Here is a 27,962-nt window from a genome sequence, read left to right as displayed (position 1 = left end):
TTCCAGCTCACGCTCGCACTTTATTATATACTGAAAAATGGCGAGTGTCAAAGAACCACAACAACATGGGACAGAAGCAGTGAGTGGGGCCCAAAGGCACCGTCCCCACCCCCGGCACAGCCAATCAGCAATAATTTATACAAACACTTCCATAAATAAGTTAATTCATAAATAAAATTGTAAAAAGACAAAAGCAGCAAGGAATGATTTCCGGGGCTGTGGCACGTTCACAGCACTGACAATACCAACGCTATCTCGTGCACAGCCACACAACAGCAGTGAGGTATGGACACAGATCCCTTTCCCACTGTAGTAGTGGGATCACAACCCATCAGACACAGGCAAAAGCTACACAGTTCAGTACTGATACACTTCACTGGTCTGGCCAGAAGAGCCTTTTCCCTACACTTTCTTCCACAGAGAGTGGAGGGCATAGCAGTAAAAGGCCGCCACTGGTTATATACAAAAGAAAAATAAGACAGCCTGCCCTCACCCCACCGGGGAGCAAACAGACACTGGTTTGGCTTGCACATGCCCCCACTCTGCTTTTAACACAAGGCTTCCAGTTCTCCTTTAGAGTCAGTGGTAGCAGGTTTAACTGAAGGGGACGGGTTCTATCAGGCAAGTTTTGCTCTTGGCAGGATAAAGGAGGAAAGACAACTACTCACATCCTGCCCCCCTGCAAAATAAATGCATAAATACTGGACTGGGTAGAGCCAGGAACTGAGAAAGAAGGGAGAGAAGAATGGGAATGGGTGGAAATCTGGACTGGGATTGGGAACCCCCCGACACTCCACCCCACCCCCTACTCATCCAGGCCTGCTATCAAGTCTGCAATGCTGTCCACATAGTAGTTGGGCACCAGGTCCTTTGCAGCAGGGCTCTCGCTGGCCATGTAGGCCTGTGCCTCCTCCAGGCGGGACACACCAGTCAGGGTCAGGATCGTGGCAAGCCCACAGTTCTTGCCGAACAGGATATCTGTCTCCAGCCGATCGCCCACCATGAGGGTGCTGGAAGGGTCCACACCAAAGCGCTCTACAATGCAGTCGAACATATACGTGTTCGGCTTCCCCACCACCACCGCCTTGCGCCCTGAGGCTGTTTCCACTGCAGCCATGAGACTCCCTGTCCCTGGGAAGGAGAGAAACAGGCATTCACAAATCAATATGAGATTTTAGCTACTATGGGACGCAGCCATGAGGGAGAAACTCAGAACAAACGCTTGTTATCCAAGGGCAGACAGGGAGTTAGCATCCCTGCCAGTCAGTGGAATTCAAAGGTCTGCCTGCCTCTTTGAGGTTCAGTGCACTTTATACCCAGAGTTTGCGGGGTAGCACTGTCCCTCTTATTTGAGATGGGCCCTTGTCGTCAGGGGCAGGCACCACCGAGCACCGTGGGGTCTTGGCTCATGAACGGCACTTCTAGGCACTGCCTCTATTACAAATAATAACTACTGGTGGTTCAGTAAAGTTTAAGGATTAAATGTGTCTTTTCTAGATAAAGAGAGAGAGAGAGAACCACCATCAGTCATCTCCATCTGAAGGGGCTACTAGGGATGGGGCATGGCACCTCTCACATATAGGTCCCTGGCCCAGTCTGGCTACTGGCTGTGGGAAGTGAATTAAAGCTTTTGGTGCAGTTTCTAGTGGGAGAGATGTTTTTTGGTAACATGGCCCCACCACCATAGATGCCAAGCCTGCTTGGTGGTCACTCTCAGGAAGGGACTGAGCCATCCGACTCCCTTCTGGCCCACAGGGCTAGTCCCAGAGATCAGGGCAACTGTCAGAGCTGCATCTGCCCAGGGAACACCCTGGGGCTCAGCCCAGCAGCTTCAGTGTGGCAAGAGAAGCAGCAGCACCAAAGGGGGGGAGTAGACCCAGCGGGGGGCAGGCCTGAGTCTCTAGGCACCCGGAGGCCGCAGCGGTGGGACCCACAGACCCCCCCCCAACTGGAGATCGCAGCTCCCGGGCCTCTCACCCGGGGTGCACTGCCCGTCGCTGAGCAGGTGCCAGGGGTCAGGGTCGGTGGCCACCAGCAGGCACTGTGGGTCGCGCAGGTAGCCGCAGGCCTCGGACAGCTTAGCGAAGGTGAACTGAACATCGTAGCCGACCAGCACGGCGCGCACCGGCGGCTCGTCCTTCCCGCCGGCCGGGTCGCCCTCCCCGGCCAGGCGCAGCCCGGCCTCCCGCAGCTCCCCGCGCAGCCCCTCCCCGCCCAGCACGAAGACCCGGCCGGGCCCGGGGCCGGCGCCGTCGCCGGCCCCCCGCCGCCGCTGGCGCAGGGAGAGCGCGGCGCAGAGCGCGGAGCTGAAGACCTGCTCGGCCCGCACGCCGCGGAAGCCCAGGCGGCCGAAGCGCTGCTCCAGCTCGGAGACCGAGCGCCGGCTGTTGTTGCTGACGAAGAACGTGGCCTTCCCGCTGCGGCTCAGCCGCTCCAGCAGCTCGGGCGCGCCGGGCACCGCCCGCTCGCCGGTCCACAGCACCCCGTCGCAATCGAACAGCAGCCCCCGCGCCGGGCCCAGCACCTCCCGCGCGCTCGCCCCGCTCAGCCGCCTGCAGCCCGCCATGCCGCTTTCTCCCGCGGGAATGACGTCACCGCTGGGCAGAGCGCCGCCGCCTATCAGCGCGCGCCCTCGGCCTGATGGGCAGGCCCGCGGCCCGCCCACCTGGAAGGGGCTGGCCAGTGCCGTCCAATCACCGCGGGAGGTGGGGGAAGCGTGACGGATACATGCGACAGCCCTACCGCAATCGGGGGCGAGGCTTCAGCGTCCAATCACTACTGCGGACAGGTTTGATGGGCAGGGAGAATTAGCCACGCCCATGCCAGGGGAAAAGCGACTCGGGGACAGCAAGGAGGGATTGTGTTTGAGTTTCCTCGAGGACCAATGAGAGGAAAGATAGGGAAGAATTGATAGTTGTTCAGAGCCAATCAGCGTCCGTCCACACGCCACTCCGACCGAGAAGCCGGAAAGAACCCAGCCGCTATAGCCTATTACAGGGGGAGAAAGCTGTAGGGAGGCGGGCAAAACAAAAATGGCGGCTGTATTAGCTTCTCAAATATCAGGACATAAACGAGAAGGCGCGGGCAGTAAAGATTGACAGACGCATTAGCCTATCAAATATTGTAAAATGCTCAGCAGGTGGCGAATGGGTGAAACGACAGCTACCGGTGGGGCTTTAGTGCCAGACTGGCCAATGAGATGCTCGTAAAATTGAATGGGGTGGGGCTAAGAGAGAGACAATAGAGAGGCGGGGCAAAGGAAGATGATTGGCAGGCGGATAGAGCGGCCGAAGCGGTAGTCGAGGCTAGAGGCCCGCCGCAGCCAATAGGGCTGGGCTCGGGGGGCGGGGCCACGCGCTCCGTTTCCTTGCGCTCAGCGGACCCGCAGCGGCTCGTCTGCAACCTGCTGCCTGGGCGCGGGCTTGCAGCAGCCGCCTAAAGCAGCAGGGCGGCCGGGAGAGGGGACCCCTGTGCCAGGCGCTGTACAAACACCATGGGGGCAGCCCCTGTCCCCGCACGCTTGCACCTGGAATAGCCAAGTCAGCAGAGCCAGGGGGTAGGTGCAGGGGCGGCTCTAGGTAGTTTGCTGCCCCAAGCACGGCAGGCAGGCTGCCTTCGGTGACTTAACTGCGAGAGGTCCCCGGTCCTGCGGATCTGGCGGCACGCCTGCGCAGGGGTGGCTCCAGGTCCCAGCACGCCAAGCGCGTGCTTGGGGCAGCACGCCGTGGGGGGCGCTCTGCTGGTCGCCGGGAGGGCAGCATGCGGCTCCGGTGGACCCTCCGCAGGCACGTCTGCGGGAGGTCCACCGGAGCCGCAGGACCGGTGACCGGCAGAGTGCCCCCCGCGGCGTGCCGCTGTGCTTGGGGCAGCGAAATGGCTAGAGCCGCCCCTGTGCCTGCGGGAGGTCTGCTGAAGCCGCGGGACCAGCGGACCCTCTGCTGGCAAGCCACCGAAGGCAACCTACCTGCCGCCCTCGCGGCAACCAGCAGAGCGCCCCCCCATGGCTTGCCGCCCCAGGCACGTGCTTGGCGTGCTGATGCCTGGAGCTGCCCCTGGGTGGGTGTCCTACACGCTAGCAGCTGTGACCTCCATCCCATCCCAGCTCATTACAGCCCCTAGTGGGCCACAGGGTGCTCAAAGCTACTACAAGGAGGGCTGTGGAAGTAGCTAGACGCGGAGGTGGACAGATATGCTCCTGCAGGGGCGGCTGCTTGGCCACAATGGGGCAACCACAAGTGGCAAAATCCATAGACTAAATTGGCCAGTTCCCTTGGCCAGGCACATAGCAATAGCAGCCAGAAGGAAACAAGTGCTCTTTGGGGGCTGAGAGAGTGTTGCCAGAGAGCTCAAACCAGGGAGTCCGGGCAGCCCCGCAGAAGGGATGCAGTTAACCATCCTTATGGACCCACTAAACAGTCACCTCTCACCATTTTGTTCCCTTCCCTCCATGGACCAAGTACCCACACATAATGTGATTTTCCACCCCCTAGAACCATAGGCCCTCTCAGAGGTGATGGCTGCTGGCCCATATACAAAAAGGCAGGAAGAAATGTGTTAGAAGTGGGGAATGGGAGGTCATAGGAGGCTGGGACCTGCCCCCATTAGTCATCTAACAGTTCTAGCCCATGGTGACTGTAATAGTACCCAAGCTGCCCAGCTCGTACCTTCCAGGTCCATATTTAGGGTGCACTGCCCATCCCAATTCTTATGGGTGAGTCATGTATCCTGCACTTTAAACAGGATTTTCCACCACCATCCCGTCTACCCCAAGAGTTGTAATAATTTCTGGCTTGCCTGAGAGAAGAGAAAACCCTGAGCTTATGTGATTTGCATGCACTGTAGAGAACTAAATGCTGTTGTATTCCCAGAGGCTAGGGGAAAACTGCAGGTGGGGATGGGGAAACCCATCGTTAACTCAGTGCTGGGATGGTCCCCTACCTCCTAGTATTCTCTGTGAAGAGAAGTGGAGAAGCAAAGGGAAGGAAGGGATCAGCCCTGCAAGCATTCAGTGTGACAAAGTTGAGACTTTTTCTTTAAAATATATGTACATATATATTTGTAAAAGTACATTACCAGAGGAAACCGTGAGATACCGCAAAACACAACAGACAAAAAACAGCATTTATTTTACCGGGTTTTCTCACGTACAATCCCAGGACCAAATTCAGACTTGATGAATGCAGACTTGATCAACCCACTGAAGTTAGTTAAGTCGTGCTTGCTTACACCAACTATAAATTTGGCCCCAAGTCTTTAAATAACTTATCAGCAACACGTTAAAAAAATAGTCCTACCCCAAACCTCACCATGTCAATGTCAGAGATTCTTAGTGGGAGGAGTTTATCAGAACTCATTTGAAGGCAAAGTTGGTCCCAAAGGTAGAGAATTATTGCATTGCATATGTAGAAAACCAGAACAACCCTGTGTATCCAAATCTCATTCATTGGAAACTCATCTCAGTCATGACCTCTACTGTGTGAATCAATTGCAATTCAGTGCATACGCTCCGTTTCTCTGAATATGCTTTGAATGGCTCCAAACCATTCTGGATACAGACGAGTTTCCTCTAACTGAAATCCAGTCTTTAAAAAGAAGGAAGAGCTGTCTAGAGTCTGCAGGGTCCTTTGAAAGTGCGAGAGGGGATTTATGAAACCTGAGATTAGTTGAATGAAGCAGAATCATTTGGGAAGGCTCGGGGGGGAATGCTGGATAAGCATCTAATGATCCCCCATCTCCTTAGATTGTGGCAGAATCCTAGAACTCCAGGAGCTGGAGTTTGTGTCTTCCTATGGAAAGTTTCTGGTAGTTGGATAGGAAAGAGCAAGTTCACTGGTACTTTTGGGAAGACATAGGCAATGAGGTGCCAATAAGGAGAGACGAGGGAAGCAGTGGGAAGAGCGGGGTTCCCAATTTCAAGGGAGAGATTGGAAAGCACAGAGACACACATGCAGGGAGTGTTGGGAAGAGAGAGAAGGGAAGCACATGGAGGAGAGGGGAACACTTTCAAGGCTGGAGATGTGTGAACTACCTTCCCAGGAAACATAGTCCCATGGATCATCCTGGTCCATCTTCACAAGGTCCTCTCAGCTGAGCTGCTAGATAGATTTTTGGCGTATGTGGTCTGCTGGACTCTGGAGGAGCACCAGTCCCTCTTCCCTCCTCCTCCCTGGATCCTTGGCAGGCAGGCAGAACTGATGCCTTCAAAGCTTCCAGTGGGTCTCAGTCATTTTCTGGGGACTGGACCGTTGGCTGGGGTATGGCTGAAGAGCCTGGCCCTCCTGTATATGATGGCTCCTCCGGCCCTGCTACCTCTGGGGTGCAGTCTGCAGTGGTTTCTGTACTGTCACTATGTGCAGGAGGTTGGTCACCTGCAGAGGCCTCATCCCTCATGGTGTCTGGAGGCAACTTGGGGGTCAGTGGGGGCTTGGGGGACAGCGGAGCACCTCGACTCTGGCGTCTGGCAGGCTGGGGTGGAAGTGGAGGTGGAACAGCGGGAGCTCGCACGGACCCACTCACCGTTCGGCGAGGGATGACTTTGGGGATGGCAGTGCTCTCAGGCACAGGTGGGTTTTGAGGTGTGGGAGTTTGGGTTCGAGGCTGCACCTGTGGTGGGGGCACCATGGGTCGGACTGGGGCAGCTCGCTTCACTGCAAAGCAAACAGGGAAATAAAACTCCTTTTACCAGCTTGTTTTCCATCCACATGGCACCTACATGGCAGGCCTGCAGTCTGACTCCTGGCTCTCCCATCCTGTACTCCCATGCCCAAGTCCCATGGCGCAGCTCCTCCCCTTCCAGCCAGACTGAACTGGACAAGGTAGGGTCCAGCTCTCCATGATGTATTCGTACAGTGCCCAGCCCAATGGGGCCCTAATCCCTGACAGGGACCCCACAAATAATTAGGGGACTGCCCGTAGCAGCTTTGGCCAGAGGCACCAGTGCAGAATGCCAAGACCTTCCCCACGGCCAGGGGAGGAGCTTGCTGCCTCCACAGAAGGGCAGGATGGGTAAATTGAGAGGCTTATAGTCATCAATGCCCCACAATGGTGTTCTGTTTGCACTAGTTGGGCCACAAGTCAAACTGCATTAGGGACGTCTGAGGCATGACGGAGGCTGGTCCTATGGCAGGGGAGAAGCCCAACAGCCAGAGAGGCCAGAGCTCACCTGCCCCAGCTCGATAAATGCTCCCAGTTCCATATTGCCTGTTATATCCCAATATGCCCAGTCAGGACCAGCTCCAGTCCCCAGCCAGTGCCCCTTTCCCCACATCTCTGGGTCATAGCCTTGCTTAGAGACAGTCCCCGATATAATCACCTGCAGGGCCGGCTCCAGCCTTTTTGCTGCCCCAAGCGGTGAAAAAAAAGAAAGAAGAAAAGAAAAACCCAATTGAGCTGCCGACGAAGTGCCGCCAAAGAGGAAGAAGGGGACTGAAGGAACCGCCGCCGAATTGCCATCAAAGACCTGGACGTCCCCGCTGCCGAATTGCCGCCAAGGACCGGGACGTGCCACCCCAATAACGGATGGAGTGCCGCCCCTTTCTATTGGCCACCCCAGGCACCTGCTTCCTTCGCTGGTGCGTGGAGCCGGCCCTGATCACTTGCCAGCATCCCCTTCACTCCCAGAACAAGCAGGGCTGGTGAGGGGAAGCCAACCTTGGAACAGGGCAAGATGGGGGCCAGCATTGGTGGTGCCACTCAGGCAGGACCCTGATACCAACGTACCCCAGTGTGGGCCTCGCCCAGCTGAGGCATATTCCTCAGCAGACTGGTGAGCCCACTGAGCGGCAGCTCCATCAGCAGCATGTCGGTGCCTGGGCCATGCACCAGAAGCGATAAAGACTGTACGCATTGAGGTGTATCGGCCTGACAGACTTACTTTTGCGTGTGGTGTCATCAGCCGAGGGGCCCACAGCCACAGGAGAAGTTCTGGTCACCTTGGGGGAGACTGGTCCAGAGGACGTTTCGGGGTCTCTTCTGCTGTGGGGAAAGGGCAAGTCAGGTCTCTGTAATCACATCTGCTGGAGACCTGAACTATGGGCCTCAAATACGTGTGTCTGCCAGAGAGACATTGTGTGTCTGCCAGAGAGACATCGTGTGAACACGGCCGGCACATAGGGTGACACACCTAGCATCTGATCATGCTGTTAGCTGCATGGGGTTGTAAATGCGCATGATGAGTCGTACAGAGTGGGAGATGGGATGGGGTGAGCAGTTACTGGTACAGGGTGACCGTGCTAAAGACACGTGTCACTGGGGAAGCAGATGGAGCTCTCCTCTTGTGACACTGGTGGCAAGGGGTTCTCCTCTCAGACACCCAGGTGGGATATTGCTAGGAGACAACGGTGTGGGATGCAGAGACAGCTATACAACTGACACAGGTCAGCAGTGCAGCTTATCCAGGACGCTGAGGGAGGGGGACAGAGAGAAAAGGAGAAGATACTGAACATCATTATCATAGGACCTATTTATATGGCCTCCTTTACCATAGCATTTGAGCGCCTTTGTAATCATCAATGTACTGAGCCTCACTGCACCCCTATGAGATAGGGCACTACCATTATCCCCATTTTGCAGACAGACTAAGTGAGGTGCCCACGGTCATACAGGGAGTCTATGGCAGAACCAAGAATTGAATCCACGTTTCCTGAATCCCAGGCTAGAACGCTAACGCTGGACCATCCTTCCTCTTGCCCTGCCTCAAGAGGAAGCACATATCGGGGCACTGTGAAGCATTCTCTCTTCTGGTGGGGGGCAGTGTGTGCCAAACCTCCAGGTAAGGGAGGAAGATTCAGTTCATATCTAGAATCGCCTACAGAAGATGCCACTGGCTATGATGTGGGGACCCCATCTTTCTGCAGCGGGCCCAGGACAGATAGAACAGCACAGCCTCACTCACGGCCAGACACTTACGCTTCTCCAGGTGCTAGAGAGGGAACGCTGGCAGGAAGGGGCTGAGGCGAGGGCTCTTCCACTGAAGGGGCTTCGCTGGGTTTGATCTCTGGAGGGGGAGTGAACATGCCCGAAACATTGAAGTCTATCTCTTTAAAAAATAAAGAAATAAAGTGAATTAATGCAGCACAGAAGCACCCTCCTCGGTGTCTGCACAGACACTCCCCACACCAAAAGCAAAGCCACCCCATGCAGAGCACTAGGGGCCTGATCCAAAGGTCACTGGGAGAATCCTATTGACTCCAATGGGCTTTGGATTGTGTCCTGGGAGAGTGCAGCCAACACAGACTATCCTGCAGAGCCCACTCACCTACCTACAGGGACCCCTCACTCTCTTCTTCTCGAGTTACTCATGGGAGAATTCTGCGACACTGCGCACATGCAGAATGCATGTCCCCCGCAGAAAATACATTTTGCCAGGGAGGCACTGCAATTACACCTTTTGCCCACCAGTGGCTGCTGTGACACCAGAAGAGAGGGCAGCTGGCTCAGAGCTAGAGCAGCCAGCTGTGGAGAGGGAGTGGGCAGTGGCTGCCTTCCTCACAGTGCCCTGCCCGCGGGGACCGGGTGAGGAAGCATGGGATATGGGCGGGGGAGGGGAGGGGAAGTGCAGGATACATGGAGCTGCTGGGAGGGTCACATAGATTGGGGTTCATAAGGGCTAGTGTGGAGACAGAATGGGACTGGGGCACAGGAGCTAGTAGGGTGACAGCATTGAGCTGGAATGGGATTGGGGGTGCTGGGACAGATGGGGTCAGCTGGTAGAGGGCTGCAGGGCCACATGGGGTTGGGGGAAGGAGGGGTGGCTGACAGGTGTTTTGAAACAAATTACGAAAATAATTGAAACTGGTGTGATTGCATTGAATTATTGTGACAAATAAGATATGCGGATTTTTAAAATATTGTCAGTAGAATTTTTAATTTTTTGGTGCAGAATTCCCCCAGGAGTATCGAATGTATTGGCCTCAAGTCTGGGAGTGGGCAGTGCCCCCATCACAATACACTGAGCATCCAGAGAACAGCTACCCCTTTATCCTCCTGCAGCCTAGAGACAGACAGTGCCCATCAGTATAGACTCTCCAGACCCTGCACAACATCATTCCCAAGAGCCCCCCAAGAGCATGCACAGCAGTCCCGGGGGCTGGTGCCTTGCGTGTGAAGTGGGTGAGAAAAGGACGCCACCGTCCAGAAGACAGGTCACTACCAACGTCACTACGTTAGCTCGGCTTGGAGCCCCTGGGCAGCCTTTTGTCACTATATGAGGCTCCCAAGGTTTCTCCTCATTCTTCTCACCTGTCCAATTCTAAAACCAGGTCCCCAAATTTCACAGTGAGCCTGAGGGGAGGGTTGGGTGGGGAGCCCAGCTGTACCGCCTCGGAGATCTCCGTTCTTCATGTTCGGCACTGCAGCCACAAGCCTACCAACGAGGGCAGGGGAGGAGAAGGGAACTGCCCTGGACAGGATACCCCTTCATGTCAGTGTGGTTCATTCCTTTGGCTTTGTACCCTTCTCATCTTGGACTCTGAGCACGCAGGGCCTGATTCTGAACAGCACTCACTCCCACCTGTTCGACACTGGCATCACAGCATTGGCCCCATTGGACTTGCCCTAAGAGAAGCCAGGATCTAGACCAGCATTGCCTTACCTCCAGGGAAGAGAGTGTCGGCATTCTGTATCAGGGCCTCCACGATGCCCACCACCTGGATGGAGGACACGGAGGCGAGGTCTAGCTGTAACGGGTCTCTGAGGGACAGAGAGAGAGGAGCCGTTAGAATGGAGCTAGAAATGGACAGTCAATGAAGCTGTTGCTTCTCCTCTGGCAACAGCGCTTGCGACTATCTCTCTGCTGAACACGGGGCCTATTTGGAGGGGAATCATGGAAGGCAGCAGGATGAACCCATTTTCTAGATAGTCAAAAACTCGTGGGGTGCTATTAGCACCAGGGGTTCGCAGCAGAAAGCACAGCTGAGGGGTACAGCTCTGAGGTGGGGGCTATGTGGCACTGTGTGCAATGAGCACACTGCCCCTTTCACCTTGAAAAACCTGGATTCAAGCCCTGTCGTAGGTCACATGTGCCATGAGCGTGCTGGGTCTCAGCCACTGCCCAATAGATATTTGCCCCCCTTGCACAAACCCCCTGTGGATTGGCAGAGCGATGTGCTGGGGGACGAGGCTTGGCAGAGGGACACAGGTCAGCCGGGAGTTGAATCAGCAGAGCTGAGGGAGAGAGGGCCGATCCTTTCACTGGAACGGCAGGGGGTGTTTGCAGGTCAGGACCGGTGAAGAGGCTGAGGTGTGTGTTGCGGGCAGGACAATGAAAGGCCAGGAGTGAGGTACATTAGTACAGCTGGCTGGTGGGGCAGGACTGGAACAGAAAGAGGTGCATCCAGTGAGGATTGGGGTGCATTTGCAGAGCTGGGGCAGGGGCCTAGGACTGGAACAGTGGGGTGTGGGCGAGATCAGGAGTGTGGTACATTAGTGGAGTTTCGGATAGGAATAGCAGCAGGTGCTGCTGGTCAGTACTGAGCTCTATGGACCATTGGTATTAAAAAAAAAATCCCTTTAAAAGTTCTCAAACTGCCCTTGATGGTTACTAAATCCCAGCCAGGGCTGGTGCTGCTTCCCAGCCACAGCACTTGTTTTGTGGGGAGGCTGGTAGAGGAAACATTCAGAGGTGGTGGCGGAGGAGAAGTTCATGCCCTGGATCACCCCCAGCTGCTGACCCCCTGAGGAGTCCCGTACATTACCCTTTGCTCTGCTGTGACCACAGCAGGTTGGGGCCCAGGACGATGGCGATGTTGGTAGGGGTCATTTTATTCACTTCCTGATGTTCAGCCAGCTTAGCTAAAAACCTGATCAAATACCTGTTGAAAAAGGCAGGGGGGTTAGTAAATATCAGGGGAATGCCGCCCCTCCTGGCCACAGGAGTCAGTGCTCTGCATAGCCACACGGGGAGACTGGGATTCCCAACTGGGTCTCTCTCTCTCCCTCAGAACAAGTGGGGCTGCCAAAAGCGTGGAGACCAGGCCCTGGTCTCCGTGTGAGTGCCATGCAGGAGACCAGGGTTCTACTCCCGGGGCTGGCAGGGGGCATGGCAAAGGCTGCGCCCATAGTCTGAGGGGTTGGCATTGTGCACTGTAACACACCAAACTTCAGCTTAGGATTCCCCCCCGCCCCCATCCTGGTCTCCGGCTGCCTGGGAGCCATGCAGAAGCTGAGGCCAGGGTGCTTTGGGAACTGTAGCCCCTAGTCTCAGAAGACAGGGGATCACTCACCAGCTGAGGCACTGTGATACCACGGAGATGGGCAGAGCGCAAAGCCTAGAGACTGACGGATCCCTACCTCAGGTTGTTGTAGTTGTCTTGGGGGAGCTGGCTGCAGGTGTCTTGGAGGCTCTGTAGACGGCCCTCTAGATCCTTGAAACTGAGAGAGGAGAGGGAAAAGAAGAGATTTAATGTGGCCTGAGAAAAGGAAGGACGGAGCAGTGTCAGAGGGAGAGGCGAGAACCCCCTTTCCCTCTCCATTCCAGTACAGGCTGAAGAACAGGGGATCAGACTCATTTGGGGAGAGGGCCGAACTTATTCCTATGTGCTCCCCACAAAGCCCTCTGGTGTTAGCAGGGGCTTGCAAAGGGATCAAGGGAAGAATCCAGTTGTTTATTATTTCTTCAGCGCCTTCTTGTTGCAGTCACTATGGAGAAAATCTGCTTCTATTTAGATCACTGCTATTCCCACCCTTTGTCTCTCGTCCTTCCCGATCGCCTTTCTCTCTCTCTTCCTTTCCTGTCTTTGTGAGTCTCCTCTGTTCCTTCCTCTGCATTTCCTTTCCTGCAGCAATTCCCAAATGCCAACTGGCTTCACTCCTACCGCCCTACCCCCATTCCATCCCCTAAAATGACCAGCCATTAAATAGCTAACTTTGACAAAAGCATCATCATCACTGGACTTTAAAATTGATACTCCAATCAGATGAATAGGGGCCAGAAGATTTCACTCCCGAGTCTTTGTTTCAGGATCTCTGCACACTCAGGCAGACAGCACTGCATGCCTTCAACTCAGTTCACATGTGGAACATTCTCTCCACAATCAAGGGGGCTAGAAACATATTTTTCTTTCTTAAAAGGAAAGCTTAGATTTTGGGCAATGGGAATATAGTGCTGCCCCCTTTCAACCTGAGCAGCTAGTCAAGTTTGGGGCCCCGGGGACGTTCCAGCTGAGAGCAGAAACAGGCATGTGCAGTGATGTTGCAGCCCTGTCAGTCCCAGGGTATTAGAGGGACGAGGTGGGTGAGGAGCTGTAGTGCTTCTGGTGAAGACACCTCGCGGAGGTGGACTTATTAAGCCAATGGCAGAACTGTGCTGGTGCAAGTCTGTAGTGTGGATCTCTCCTGTCAGTAAGTTTCCCAGCCCGGAAGAAGCGCTCTGTGTAAGCTGGAGAGCTGGTCTCTCTCACCAACAGAAGTTGGTCCAATAAAAGCTATTACCTCTCCCACCTTGTCTCTCTAATATCCTGGGACTGACACGGCTACAACATAACTGCACCCCTCCGAGTCACAGGGAGGAAAGGAAGGTGGGGTGGGAGGAGAAAAAAGCAGCAGGGGTGTGTGTTGTTAGTGGGTTCCAGATAGTTGCAGTAATCCAGTGTCTCTGTTCAGTCCATGATTTTTTGTGTCTAGCAGAGTAGTGAATTTAAGCTCCCAGGCTTGTCTCTTGAAGGTGTTGGGCACCTGAGAAAAGCGTTCACTCATCGGTGATGTGTGTTTTTATCCTTTATCATTTTCCGGTGTGAGTTCATTACAGAGCGGAGTGATTGTCTGGTATCACCCACATAATTGTTATTGGGGTAGTTAGTGCACTGGGTGAGGTTCAGCACATGTGATAGGCATGTGTAGGACCCATGGATCTTGATAGGTGTGTTATGAGGGGTGTTGATCATTATAGCAGTGGATATATGTCTGCAGGTTTTGCATCTGTGGTTCTGGCAGGGTCTGATACCACTTTGAGTTGGTGCGTCTTGGTCTGAGGGGCGCTTGCTTCTGATGATGAGCTTGGAGAGGTAGGGGGGGATTGTTTGAAGGCCAGAAGAGGGGGTTCAGGAAAGATTTCTTTCAGGATGGGGTCTCCATCGAGTATGGTTATAGATGTTTGATGATACCCTGTATGGTTTCCTCCAGTGTGGGGTGATAGGTGACAGTTAGGGGTGTGTGGTGGGAGGAGATTTTATTTCTGTATTGAAGCAGGTTCTCTCAAGGTATTTAGATGGCTTGTTCCATGATGTGATTTACTTCTCCGGTGCAGTGTCCTTGTTTGGTGAAGGCGGTTTTGAGTGTATTAAAGTGCATATCCTGGAGCATATTCTGCGGTATGTGAGTGCCTGGCTGTAGATAACATTCGTGGTATGTTTGGGGTGGTTACTGGATCTATGAAGGTAGGTGTGGCGATCTGTGCATTTCTTGTATATAGCTGTCTGTACAGTTCCATTGTTGAAGCCAATCATGGTGTCTAGCATGTTGATGCTAGTGTGGGAGCGTCGCAGAGATAGTTTAATGCATGGGTGATGGTAGCTGTAGTTGTGGTGGAAATCTGTGAGAGAGTTTAAATTGTGTGTCCAGAGGATGAAAATATCATCCACGTAGAAATCGATGACAGTCAGGGATTTCTTTGGTGCAGTTTTACTTATTTACAAAGAATGTACAAAGTTCTGTGTCTTTGAACGCAGAAGGAATCAGATAGCAGGACACAGCTTCTTTTGCTCACAGCACCAAGAACATTCTTTTCAGACTGCCCCTCCTCCCCCCAAAGTCCTCCACCCACTTAGTCCAACTCCCAGGTGGATTCACAAACCCCTTTTTGTGTTAGGTGGGGGAGCTTCTGATTAACTCATCCTGACAGTTATGTTAACTGAAGGGTGTTTTCACACTCAAAGAGGTTTGTGAGGGAAGCCACCAGTACCTCTCAGCATAACACTCCCCCCATTTTAGCTCTGCCCATCATCCTGATGATGCCCCAAAATGGTGACACCCTGTATGACCCATCCCAAACAGAAAGCAAATAAACAGTTTAGCAAATTAAAAATGATACAAGGTTAAATGATTTATATAGGTATAGTGGACTTCTGTCCAGATGTTTTCACATCACCAGTCCAAATTGCTTTTCATTCCCATCCAGTATCCCACTCAGATTTTTCCCCCTCTCTCCCCCCACCATGGTCTTTCTTTAAACAACCAGGGAGAGGACCCCTTTCAGTCAGCCCTGGAGGGATGCCTGTTGTTTCTGTGGAATTTTCTGGCTGAACCAGCCCCTGCTTATTCTGTTTGAATGGGGGATTCACCTCTGTAAAAAACTTTTCCAGCCTCAACTTCCACAGCTACATTCTCAGATCCAGGGGTGGGGGAGGAGGGGAAGGCGAGAAGAGCCAAACTGAAGCTCTGTCTCCCAGACCATAAGCACTAGCAGCACCTGTGTCCAGCATAAAAGGGGTTTTGAAACATGGATAGGCCAGGACAGGAGCAGTCATCACCAGAGCCTTTCTCAGCTCTGAACACGCTGAATCACACCCTGAGGGCCAGTTAAACAGTTTCCCTTCTTCACTATTTACTGCTTGTCAGAAACATTCAGCAAATGAACAGAAATCAGTTCCTGGCTGTTTCAGATTCACAAGAGCTTGAGCAGCTAAGAATTCCCTGTCTCTCAAAACAGGTTTCAACCACTCCCATGCTGGAGAGCTACTACAGCATGTACCTGTTATAATGGTTTCTGCCCCTGGGGGCAGGATAGTTCACTCACTGCAAACCAACTGCCTACACACCGATTGTCTCACCTGCCTGGCCCATATCTTTAAAGGGCAATTTCCACAGACTGACTCTGTAAGTCACCTTTCCTGGCACTGGATTCCACAGGCATTAGCCATAATGAAATCCAAGCCAATTATGAGCTCATGCACTATGTCAGCCACCCAGACTTCTTGCTCGAATTCCAGAGGTCTGTTCTTCAAACCCAGTTTGGGAAAGGTGCCCTTGCCCCAGTCACTGTCTCCACTTGAAACCAGTTAGCTGGTTCGGTTTTGGAACCCTGATTCCCAAGACGTTTTGATGTATCTTGGTTTAATAAACGGCTGTGTCTGAGCCAGTGTCAATCACCGCTGTGCATTTTGCAGATCTTACTGTAGTCAAACTCCCATGTTGTTCAAATGCTCACATCCAAACAAAAATGGTGGGGCTGATCCTGGTACCTCCAGCTTGGGGTACCTCCATTCTCCAAACTGGGCGAGAGAGAGACTTTCACTAGCCATTTGTGGCAGTCTGTGTTGGTCTGCCTGGCATTTATATCAATTCTTTTTGTGGCCAGTTTTGTCACACTACCAGCGTTTAACTGAACCATTTCCTTTAATTTTTGCATACATGTCAATTTCTCTTCATTTACAAACCAAATGTATCAGGTTTTATCATCATTCAGTATGGTCACAAATCAGACTGAAATCCTCTCTTTCATCATACTCAGCAGATGCAGAGCTGTACTTACAGAGCTCATGGCAAGCAGTTTGCCTCTTCCTCACTAGCAGTCGCAGATGCTTCCTTCCTTGTCTGGTGAACTGCTGCAAGAAAATATTCAAATTCTGCGGCCAATTCCCCCAAACTCTCGGTGTGTCTTTGGCCTCCTTTCGCTGATCTTGATCGGCAAGTCCAAGTCCTGCTGAAGATCTATAAACTGGTCCATTGCCGGCCCATCCTAAAAACCTTGGTGTTATCTGGATATGCCATGAACACAAAGCTCTGCAGGCCCTCTGCCAGTTCAGATGGGGTTTCTTCTTTCCCTCTCTTTCTAGCTCTTAGCTGTGCCCTGGCCAGCTCAGATTGATGGCTAGCTCCAAACCACATGTCAAAGGCTTGTACCAGGTCTGGATTACACAGTCTGTTTTCTAGGAGTAAGATCTGCAGCACAATCAGAGCTGGGCCACCCATGTTATGAGTAACGCCCCTTCCTGTCCTTCCTCCCAGCCATTCATTGGCGCTATAATGTTGAGTTGAACCACATAAGCTTCCCAGAGAGTTTTTCCCTCAACTATAGGGTTTTTTTGCCTCATTTGAGCTGAGACAGACCAACCTCTCCCCTCTGGGCCGCTGTGGATTGCAAACTGGGTAGAAAACTTGTAAATGTCCAGCCTTCCCCACATCCTTTGGCTGGCTCAATTCCTCATTCAGGCGGTGGACTTCCTCTGTGGTCAGCAACCCTTTGAATTCCTCTGGACCTGAATTTTCATCTCCTTAAGTCCTTGCTGCAGCTCATCTCAGCTAGCCCATTCCCAGTTGGCTAAAGCTTGCTTGGCTCCACTGTTTTGTGGGAAAACTTCTGGCTTATGGCAGTCCGATTGTTGGTCACCTCATCAGTCTGTTTTATTCCAGCCGGGTGTGTTGCAGCCGGTTTTGCTAACCTGCCCAGGCACTTCATCACTGGTGTTCCAACAAGGATCGCATCTCGGCCTCCAAGTCGTCTCTGAGCCATTTCTGGGAAACTTTCAGCTCTTGTCTTAATGCCTTTTGCGACGTCTCCAGCTCCTGTTTGAGGGCTTGTTTTACATCCTGCTGGCCATTTTTGATTTCTGCAAGCCCTTCCGGGATTTGTTCCATCGTGGTTCCAAGCTCACCATCTCTCTCCTCGGAAACCAGATCCCACTCCTGACGTGAGTGTTGCCCCTTTTCAACCCAAAATGTGAGGCCCTGGGCATGGTCTAGTTGAGAGCAGAAGTTGGTGGTTGTCAAGTATTTCTCTGAGGTAGTTTTGTTTAGTTACAACAAAGAATGTACAAAATCCTGTGCCTCTGAAAGCAGAAGGAATCAAATAGCAGGAAACAGCACCTTTTGCTCACCATACTAAGAACACCCTTTTCAGCCTGCCGCCTGACCCAAAAAACCTCTCCCCAGGCTTCTTCCAGGGTCAGACTGTCTAGACACTGTGCTTTCAGTTGCTCCTTTCCTCACGGACATGCACAAAACACAACAGTACTCAGCAAAAGCCCTCTGCCCACTCAGTCCAAACTCCTGGGGCTGATTCACAATGCCCGTTTGTGTTCGTGGGGGGCTTCAGATTAACTCCTCCTGGCAGTCATGTTAATAGAAGAGTGCGTTCTGCCCAGTCTCGGAGAGGTTTGTGACTGATGCAGTCACCAGTACCTCTCGGCAGAACGCTATCAATACATCATGCGGGCCAGATCTAGCCTGGGGACCCCTATGTTTGACACCACTGCTGAAGAGTCCATAATCAGAGGGGTCCTTCTGATAATTTAGCCTGCCTAAGAATGTCCCTCTCTCTGGTTCTTTCTTACCAGGCTACTTTAAACCAGTCATCGTAGAGTTCAAAGGTCATCAAGGGTTGGGGCAGCTCTCGCAGGTAGGATTTCAGTGCACCTGAGATGGAGGCAAAGGGTCATGCTTTAGAGAAGGGGTTCTCAAACTTTTTTTTGCTCAGAACCCCTTTGAAATTATTTCAGGCTTTGCTGACCCCCCCATACCACGCTGCCCTTACTTCTGCACTGCTGCTGGGGGCTGTGCTGCCTTCAGAGCTGGGCACCTGGCCAGCAGCCGCTGCTCTCCGGCCGCCCAGCTCTGAAGTGCTCTGGCTGTCAGCCCTGTCCATGGCTGACAGCCAGAGCCCCGGCATGCACGGGGGCTGACAGCTTGCCACCTCCCCATAATAACCTCATGACCCCACTCCCAGTTTGAGAACTGCCGCTTTAAAGGTAACACCATGCTTCTGAGGCTGCTACTTGTCCAGTCAGCATCTCCGGGTCCCTTACCTAGGGCCTTCAGCACGTACCTGCAACAGCATGTGGGTCGGAGTAGAATTCCTCTAGCGCGTTGGAGCCGCTGGCCAAGCTGCACTTCAGCTTCCTCAGCACCGAGGCCCCTGCTGCCAACCTGAAGAGCCCCTAGAGGAGGGAGGTGAGAGACAGCATGACAGCAGGATGGACTGGCTGTGGTGGGGGGAAGGAGTTGGGCAGCAAGCAGAACCTACCTCCTCCCTCATGCCCGACGCCAGCAGCATCATGACACAGGCTTCAATGGGGAGGGCAATCTCCCGACCCAAAGTCCTCAGGTGCGTCTCCAAAGGCACCCCATAATACCCTGACACCGGGGTATCCACGGGGAAAGGGGACTCTGGAAAAGAGGAGAGAGATCAGGAGGGGGTGGAGGACAAACCCCAAGTGGAGAGGGCGCTTGGAGTCTCTCTCCTAGTCCTCTGGTTCTAGGCCAGGTTCAGGCTGGGGAAGGATCAGTGCTCATCACAGTCCAACAATCAGCTCTGTGGTAAATGAGCTGAGAGGTGTCAGCCTATTTCCTAGCAGGACAGAGGCTCCATATCACCAAACCGCCATCACCACGCCTGGCTGTAAATTGCCCTCCGATTGGCAGTCTCAGCAGGGAGGCCAAAGACCAAATGAGCCGTGGGAGACTAACTCTCCTCTCACTCCTAGCTTTGGTCTCTTCAGTGAGGGCTGAGGTACGTCGGCAGGGGTCAGCTTGGTGCGCAAAGCTCGCCCTGCTGTGTTCGTACAATCCCAGTGTAACGGGGCAAGGAAGAGAGCTGCCCAGCAAGCAGGGTCAGTGGGAGCTTGGAGAGACCCTGAGGAAGCAGTAGAGAGAATCGACCCCCTCTGCCTACATGCCTTGTGTAGCTACTCGCACTGCCATCCACAAAACCCTGCCCCGGCCCAGCTTGTCCTACCCACCTGCCTGGCTGTGGGTCTCCTTCAGCTCCGCCAAGACTGTGTCCAGAGATTCAAGAGACTTCCGGTGGTACTGAGCTTGGATTTCCATCAGCTGCCAGACAGATCACAGGCAAACACAGCTTTACTCGGCACAGCATCTCTCAGAGACACTGGGTCCCAGGGCATTTGACAGGGATGGGCACTTTCAGATGGGACGTGTGATGCAAAAGAAAGTGGCGAAGACGGAGCGGGAGCAGCAGGGTAGAAGCCTCTTTTGCCAGCAGCGGCAGGGCGGTGGGATGGGACCGAGAAGAAGCCAGAGCAACATGGAGACCCTAGGGGACTTGTACACAATGGGAACGAGCTGGGGGTGAAGGAACAGCACAGAGGGGCGGGACTTACTTTGATGAAGTAGTTAGCATAGCTGTCCTCCTTGGTGGAGAAGTGATAGAGGTCAGCCATGTACTCATCCTGGAGAGGAGACAGAGCAAACATTAACCTTCTCCTCAGCACCACCACAATGAAGGGGCCCCCATCAGCCCTCATCATTAACCCCGCCAGTCCCCCAGACAGTGCTCCCATAGCCAGATCTGGGCCATGAACACACGGCAGGCTACATCAAGAGATGCAGGGGGTCTTACTGGTGTTTGGAGCAGAAGCATATGAAGACAGTGCCCCAGAGGAGCTGGCTTGTTAGATTTGGGGTTACATGGGTCAGTGTTCACATTCTCCCTTCAGCCCCCCCAGGAAATAAGTCTCTATGCTTCTCTTTGTTATTATGATTGCAGTTGAGGCCTCAGCGACTATCAGGGTCCCGTTGTGCTGGGTGCTCCATGAGAGACAGTCCTCGCGTGGAGGAGCTCACCATCTGGGTTGACAAGACAGACGTAGGCAGAGAGGAAGGCAGGGTTGTCACCCCCAGGGACCAGAGGCACAGAGAACTGAGGCGACTTACCCAAAGTCCCACAAGGAGTCTGTGGCAGAGCTGGGTGCTGAATTCTGATCTGCAGAGTGCCAGGCCTGTCCCTGAGCCACAAGACGGACCTTCCAGTCTACAGTATGTTCCTCTTTGCTGCAGGTTTCTCTGTTCTATGGTGAGCACCCCACCAAGCTCTCCTGCAGCAGCTTTACTCTCTGACCACCACACTGCTGCTCTAAAGCCTTTACTACTCTATTACACTGGGGCGTGGGGCTGGCACTAGGGTCTGCCGGCTGTCTACCCCCTCTGGAGTCTGGGACACAGCCATCTTACCAAGGCCAGCACACCGCTGGTGCTGGCTGCATCTGGACCAACCCTCTCACTCTAGACAGAGCTCTAGCCTGTAACTAGTGACTGGCTCCTGGGGCCTCCCGGGACACAACCACTGGAGGTGAGTGGGTCGTTGCCCAGCTCTCAGAATGAACCCAGACCTGGCCTCCTTTCCCCCACTTGGTATCATCAGCTTCCCCTCCCCAAAGAGGGCAGACTCGTTTTCCACTCGCCTTACACTGCTCCACCCTTCGCTTCACCTCCTCTTCCTCTTCCTTCAGGTTCTCCAGTTTGATGGCAGCGGACGACCCCCCAGGGCCGGGGCCAGCACCAGTGCTGTTACTGGAGTTCTTGACAGCTTGGTTCAGCCTTTGGGTTGCAAAAGAAGAATCAGGCCCACACCCTGGAAGCCTGATGGCATTTAATACCAGGGATGCGGACACTTCAAATGGAGAGGCACAGACCCTCCAGCCCTCTCCTCCATCCACATCAGAACTCTGGCCGATATGTAAATATGCCTAGAAGCAGCAGGGTTGCCCCTCTCTTTCCTCTTGGCAGAGCATTTTCTTGAGGGTTAAACCCTCCATTTCTGCCCCTGGCACAGAATTTGCTCATTCAGAACGTGTGAACACAGAGAAACACCCCCCTCACCACCACCACTCCTGGAACCAGGACCTGTCCTCCTAGGGGCATGGACATGCAGGCAAATAACCCCTGCACCAGCTGGAGTCACCCATACAAAGAAAGGCTGAACATTTTGCTGCCCCAGGCGACTGCCTGTTCTGATTGTATAGCAGAATCCACAGTGTCTTTAACAGGAAGGGACTTCACAAGTGCACACTGCATGCACCTGGACTCATCCTTGCGTGTCAGGGACTTAGACCCTCTCTGAGGGTGCAGCTGTCAGCTCCACCCCCTCAATCCCCACTCTCAGGGGGCAATCATCTGGATCACAGCTGCAACTCACCACTCTCCCCTTCGCTCAGTACCTGCTCTTGATGGAATTCCAGTCCGAGATCAGCTTCTGAAGATTCTTCTTCTGTTTCAGGATGACAGGCAGCTCCTCCTAGCCGAGATTGGATGAGGGAGTTAGTTACAGATCCTACTCCTGTGCTGCCAGGAATGGCTGCATTTGTGCTGCATGTTGTACAATCACAAAGAGAGAGAGGCGAGAAGGTGCAGGGGAGAGCAGAGGTGGGGCAGAGAGCACAAGCAGGCAGGAGAGATGGAGGGAGAGTGAGCAAAGAAGGGATGGGGAAAGCAAAGGTAAGAGAGAGAGAGAGAGATCAGGGCTACCTCACTCAGTTTATTCAGAGGCTGTAGGACGTCTCTCTCTAAGGTGATTTCAAACTCAGACAGGACTTTGGCCAGCATGCTTTGTATGAAGCAGCTCATCTCTAGAGCTCTCCTGCAGGAATGGAAGGGGAGAATCACAGCAGGCCCCAAACACCCTCCCCCTCTCCCCCCAGGGGTAGTGCACCAGGGAGGCAGGCAGTGCCAATCCCAGCACTAGTTCCCAGATCCTGCTGCACTCGGAGGTCGAGAGCACAAATCCCCCAGCGCGCGTGCTCAGAGGCGGGGAGCCGCCCTGTGGCTGGCAGTGTTAACCTTGACGCAAGTGCTCAGAGGCTCAGTCTGGGAGCATGAACCCCCGAACCAGTGCCCTGGGGAGTGTGCACTGATTGTACCATATGCACTGATACTTTTCAGGGCTCTTCCCTGTGGGCACTTACCCGAGGCTGGAATCGGTGTCCAGTTCTTTGAAGCTCTCAGCCATAGTGATGGAAAGAGCCATCAAGGGCAGCTTCTTCTGCACAGAGCCAAGGAGAGAGGGGTTGGGGGGGGGGGGAAGGAAACAATGAGCAGACAGGTCAGATCCTCCCTCCCACTTCCAGTGTGGGAGTGACACCTTCAGCACCACAACCTGCTGATGGCAGGGCCAGCCAAGGAAGTGCCACCTCACACAGGACACATTTCACATCTGTCCCCACCTCACAGTCCCTCCTCAGAATCCTAGGGAGCTGTACCATGGAGGAGGAGATTACCCTGAGTGGGGTGTGATTATTCAGGGTCAGGACCCCTTCGCTCTAGGACAGGCATAATACATGGGAGGTCAAAGTACTGTCACATCTGAGGTGAAAGGTTCTGCATCTTATTCCTCTGTGCATGCAGTCTCCCAAACCGGCTCAGAACCCATGGCAATTTAGAGGAGAAAAGGTCTTTTATCCATTCCCCAGCCCCCTAAGCACTGTAGTTCCAATCTGGGAGCAGATCAGGACCAGTGACTTAGAGGAGAAACGTTCTCCATTCCCTTCCCAGCCCTCGGTAACAGCCAGTCTCACCCCAAGGCTCTAGCAGAAGCAGTGATCTAGCTGTGAAAGTTCAGCATCCACTTCCCCATTGCCACCACCTCCTGATCTCTCCAGAGCACAGACCAGACCCTCCACGGTGGAGGGGAATAAATGTGACGCTGTAACACTCAGGTTTCAGGCATTTTGCACCCTTGAAGCATCTTCCACCCAGCAGAGTCTCGCATGGAGCGGCTGGGCTGGGCTGCTGGGGGGAGGGGCTGACATCCTCTTCATGCGTAGGCTGAAGAGGCAGCTTGCCAAGGAGCGGAGCAGAGGCACTTACCACTCGTTTTTCCATGTCTGCACCGCACTGCCCCTGCAGGCACGCCTGGAGCCTCTTGGACACATTGTGCGCTGCCCGTTTGGCTGGCTCGATTCTCTGCTCAATCTGGAGAGAGGGAAGAGACTGGGAAGCGGGTGGGGCTGGGCTGGGGGATTCCCTTCCCCAGCCACCCCTCAATGTATCAGGTTCCAGGGTCGCCTTGGGATCTCTCTGCTGGGGTTTCCTAGCTGAGAAGGCAGCTGTGAATTGAGGGAAGAGAACTTCCCTTCTTCCGGAGGGCACAGGGTGACCTCCTCTGCCTATTGACATCTATCCATGTCCCTCTGGTGCCTCCCCTGTGTGTGCGGGATCTGGTGAGGTGTTGTGTCCCCATCCCACACCACCGCCAGAGAGGGATGGAGGGATGGACTCTGAAGCCTTGCCTACACTACAGGTACAGCCCGTTTGCATGGTGACCCTGTTCTACCACCGCTTGATCTTGGTAGATGTCACATAGTTTCCTTAATGTGGTTATAACACGGATTTGTCTGATCAACACAGGAAAAAACCAACCCATGTTCCAGCGCGGCCAGGCTGTGTTGTAACTGGGGTCCCTAACGTGGCTAGAGATAAGGCCTCAGAAGCAGGCTAGCATGGGAGGCAGGGCTCGGGCTTGAGGTCAGCTCTGTCCCCCACTGATGTAATCAGGGAGGCTTGTTAGATGTGAATTGCTTTGCTACTGTAACTTGACCCCTCTGCCTTCAGGCAAAGAAAGAAAAAACTCTAACAAGAAACATTTGTCCTTTTAAAATTCTGCTGTGCTTTTAGTTCAAAAATGATCCCACCACTCTGTCACCATGTCAGGGTTCCTTCCCCACTCTGAACTCTAGGGTACAGATGTGGGGACCCGCATGAAAGCCCCCTAAGCTTATTTGTACCAGCTTAGGTTAAAACCTGGTACGCTGCCACCACCAAGTGATTTAACAAGAAACAGGGAAAGGACCACTTGGAGTTCCTCTTCCCCCAAAATATCCTCCCAAGCCCTTATACCCCTTTTCCTGGGGAGGCTTGAGAATAATATCCTAACCAATTGGTTACAAAGTGATCAAAGAACCAAACCCCTGGGTCTTTGGACAATGGAAAATACTGTCAGGTTCTTAAAAGAAGGATTTTATTAAAAAGAAAAGGTAAAAATCACCTCTGTAAAATCAGGATGGAAAATAACTTTACAGGGTAATCAGATTCAAAGAGCCCAGAGGAACCCCCTCTAGCTTTAGTTTCAAAGTTACAACAAAACAGGGATAAACCTCCCTCTAGCAAAGGGAACATTCACAAGTTGAGAAAACAAAGATAAACTAATACGCCTTGCCTGGCTGTTATTTACAAGTTTGAAATAGGAGAGACTTGTTCAGAAAGATTTGGAGAACATGGACTGATGTCCAGTCCCTCTTAGTCCCAAAAGTGAACACCCCCAAAAACAAAGAGCACAAACAAAAGCCTTCCCACCCCCCCCTCAAAATTTGAAAGTATCTTGTCCCCTTAATGGTCCTTTGGGTCAAGCGTCAGCCAGGTTACCTGAGCTTCTTAACCCTTTACAGGTAAAAGGATTTTGGTGCCTCTGGCCAGGAGGGATTTTATAGTATTGTATACAGGAGGTGTTACCCTTCCCTTTCTAGTTATGACAGAGGCCTATCACCCACTGCTGCATTCCAGGATGCAGAAAAATCCAGGTTGAGGCTGCCCTGTGACTTTGATATAAACACAGAGAGAGAGGAACTCTCATGCAGACACACCAGATGTTCGCCCGACATGCAGGCACAGGCCCACACATGCCCACGGACCGAACCCAGGCCTTACCTGCAGCAAGTCTTCAGTCAGGAACTCTGTTGTTTCTTGGGCTCTGGGGAAGAGGGCGTGGGAGAGAGAGAGAGGCTTATTACACTTGGTGACCTCCAGCCAGCCTCCTCAGGAGGGAGGGCACTGAACCACAGCTGCTCTGGGTTGGTCCAGGGGGATGGGAGATGGTGGGTCCTGGGTCACCCCATCTAAGGCTGGGCTTGACTAAGAGGAGCTTTCAGGTGGGCCCACGGGAAGTGGATGTGAGGCATGGGAATGGCTCCCACCCTGAGAGCAGAGGGGGCTGGGACTCAGGCACAGGGTGGAGTGATAGCACTGGAGGTCCACGCTGGCTCCCTCTCAGCTGAACAGGGGAGCTAGGCCAAGATTTTCAGAAGAGTCTGGTGATTTGGGGCTCCCCACCAGAGACACTTGATTGTCCGGGGGTGCTGAGCTCCCGCCCCTAGTGATCAGGGCCCTACAAGACGTGTCGGGGTTGGAAACCCAAAAGCACTAGGCACTTGGGCAGCTCTTGGCCCCAGTTCTGGTTCTTCTCCTCCTCCTCCTCCCCCCAAGGGCTGCCCCCAGAGTCCATCCAATCCAAGGTCGTCTTCTTTCAGGGACTGTGCCCAGAGTGAAGGGCAGGTGAAGAGGAGAAGCAGCAGCGGGACAGTGGGGTGGCAGTGATTAAAGAGGGCTGGCAGTGGGATCCCACATCAGGTTGAGGAAGGGAGGCGCTGAGGTAGATCCGTAGCCTGTGAGGGGGCCTTGTAGCTGGGTTGAACAAGCTGATGCTCTGTCAGGCCCTAATGAAATCTCCTGGCTGGACACAGCTGGGGACCCCTTTAATGCAGAGGATGTGGGGAGAAGAGAGGCACTGCAAGTGCCCTAGTCCTTACACAGGGGGAGGGGGAATTGAGGGAGGGGACTGCTTTGGGGTAAGGGGAGCGGGAGGAGGGAAGAGCTTGCAGCAGCATAACCTACTGCTCCCAGTGAAAGACCCACTCGCCTGGCCTGGGGGCTCAGGCAAACAGTGAAATGAGTTTAAGCCATTCTCAGCCTCTTGACATTAAAAAAAACAATGTGTTTGTGTGTGTGGGAGTGAGAACCGAGACGGGAGAGCCCAGCCCTGCCAGGGCTTTTCAAGGTTTTGCAAGAGGAACAATTGGACAGAGAGAAAAACAATCAAGCAGAGGTGGCACTGGGCTGGGGAACGGCAGGAATGGAAATACAGTTAGAGACCCAGAGAGGAAAGGAGAGCAGGGCATATGCCCGGAGCCCCCTCCCTTCTCATCAGCCTACTGAGACACTCCCTGTTCCCCTCTCCACCTCAGGCAGGCTTTTCTGAGACACTGGGGGATACAAGAGGAAGCTCCCATAGCACCGTGTGGAGGATTCAGCTCCAAAGGGGGCCTCCAGCCCAGGAGGGAGAGAAGCCTTGGTTGGGAATGTTCCTTTCTCTTGTTACTCTTTTTCCTGCATCCCTGTTCCTCTCTGCCCCAATGGGGCCTGGGGGATTCCCTCTGCTGCCGACTTCTACACTTCCCTGGCCCCACCCCCTGGCTGCCATCCTGCTGCACAGAGGGGCACAATGCGACAGGCTCTCCCTGCCTAGCCTGTCAGGCTTAGGGTCACCACCTGGCCTGATAATCATGGGGCTGAACCACACCATTGAAGCTGAGCTTACAGGGCAATTCAAGGTCTGCCTGGATGGAGGGGCCCCGCTGCTTGGTCCAGCAGGACAAGTGGAGCCAGGCAGCAGCTCTTTGTTAACCTGGCTTTATAAATGACCAGAGGGAGTCGCTACTGAGCAACATCGCTGCGTCCCTCCGGCTCTCCCAGCCAAGAGGGCCGAGTTAACCAAGTCTCCCTGGGGGTTAGCTAAAGCTTCCCCACAGCTGGGGCTGCTCTGAGCAACCCCGGCCCCCTTCCACGGTCACTCAACCGCAGGGCCTCGGTGGTCATCACAGCTTCTTCCCCGGCTCTGGGCCAGGAGCGCGTCCGGCCTTCGACCTGCTGGAAGGCTGGGTGGTGGTGGTGCAACGCTCTCCGGTGCGGCTTCCTGCCCTCCCCGGCAGCCCTGCCAGTGGAAAGCTGAAGGGCTCGAGGCTGGGTCCTTACCGTCCTGTGATGCCGGGATAGGAGAGCTGCTGCCGCATCCGATTAAACTGCCTCTTCATCATCTTGGGAGCGGAGCAGAGAGCGCAGCACCGACCGCCCCCACGAGTGGCTTCCCCTACTCAGCACCAGCCAGCTGCACTTGTCATCAGAGGAGCCAAAGCCCACTGCCTCTTCCTCCCCGCTGCGCTTCTCGTTACTTCCCTCTCTCCTCTCCTCCCTCCCCACTTGCTGTTTTCTCTCCCCCTTTCTCTCTGTTCTGACTTCGCTTCAGACTCCCGCCCTTTTCTCTCCTCCCTCCTCCGGTTCTCTCACTCCTTCTTGCTCATTGGTGTCCTGCCTCCCTTTTCTCCTCTAGCTCCTTCTCTCACTTCTCCTTCCTTCTCATTCTCTCCTCGGTTTCCTCTCTGGTCTGGCTCCCACCCTCACACACCCCTGTCATTGCTGAGCAGGTAAGAGCAGTCAGTGCTCCTGTTGCTGCTCTCTGTTCCTGTCAC

The 27,962-nt window shown here is 53.8% G+C and overlaps 1 protein-coding gene across 1 annotated transcript; it reads right to left on the bottom strand.

The window, feature by feature from the left end:
* Positions 1 to 27,962, bottom strand: SH3BP1 (SH3 domain binding protein 1). The gene is made up of 20 exons (XM_039492666.1): positions 27,469 to 27,962; positions 25,369 to 25,411; positions 23,533 to 23,637; positions 22,632 to 22,708; positions 22,195 to 22,306; positions 21,888 to 21,964; positions 21,132 to 21,267; positions 20,052 to 20,120; positions 19,671 to 19,761; positions 18,956 to 19,098; positions 18,758 to 18,869; positions 18,267 to 18,348; positions 12,289 to 12,369; positions 11,694 to 11,810; positions 10,592 to 10,689; positions 8,908 to 9,037; positions 7,874 to 7,974; positions 6,221 to 6,647; positions 1,978 to 2,738; positions 1 to 1,131 (listed from the first exon to the last, which is right to left on the bottom strand). The coding sequence occupies exons 1-20, from the start codon at positions 27,528 to 27,530 to the stop codon at positions 806 to 808; spliced, it is 3,150 nt and encodes a 1,049-aa protein (XP_039348600.1). The 5' UTR covers positions 27,531 to 27,962; the 3' UTR covers positions 1 to 805.

The sequence above is a fragment of the Mauremys reevesii genome, linkage group 1 (assembly GCF_016161935.1).
Source record: "Mauremys reevesii isolate NIE-2019 linkage group 1, ASM1616193v1, whole genome shotgun sequence".
Lineage (NCBI taxonomy): Eukaryota > Metazoa > Chordata > Testudines > Geoemydidae > Mauremys > Mauremys reevesii.
The sequence above is the reverse complement of the archived record's forward strand: the minus strand, read 5'-3'. Positions and strand labels throughout refer to the sequence as shown.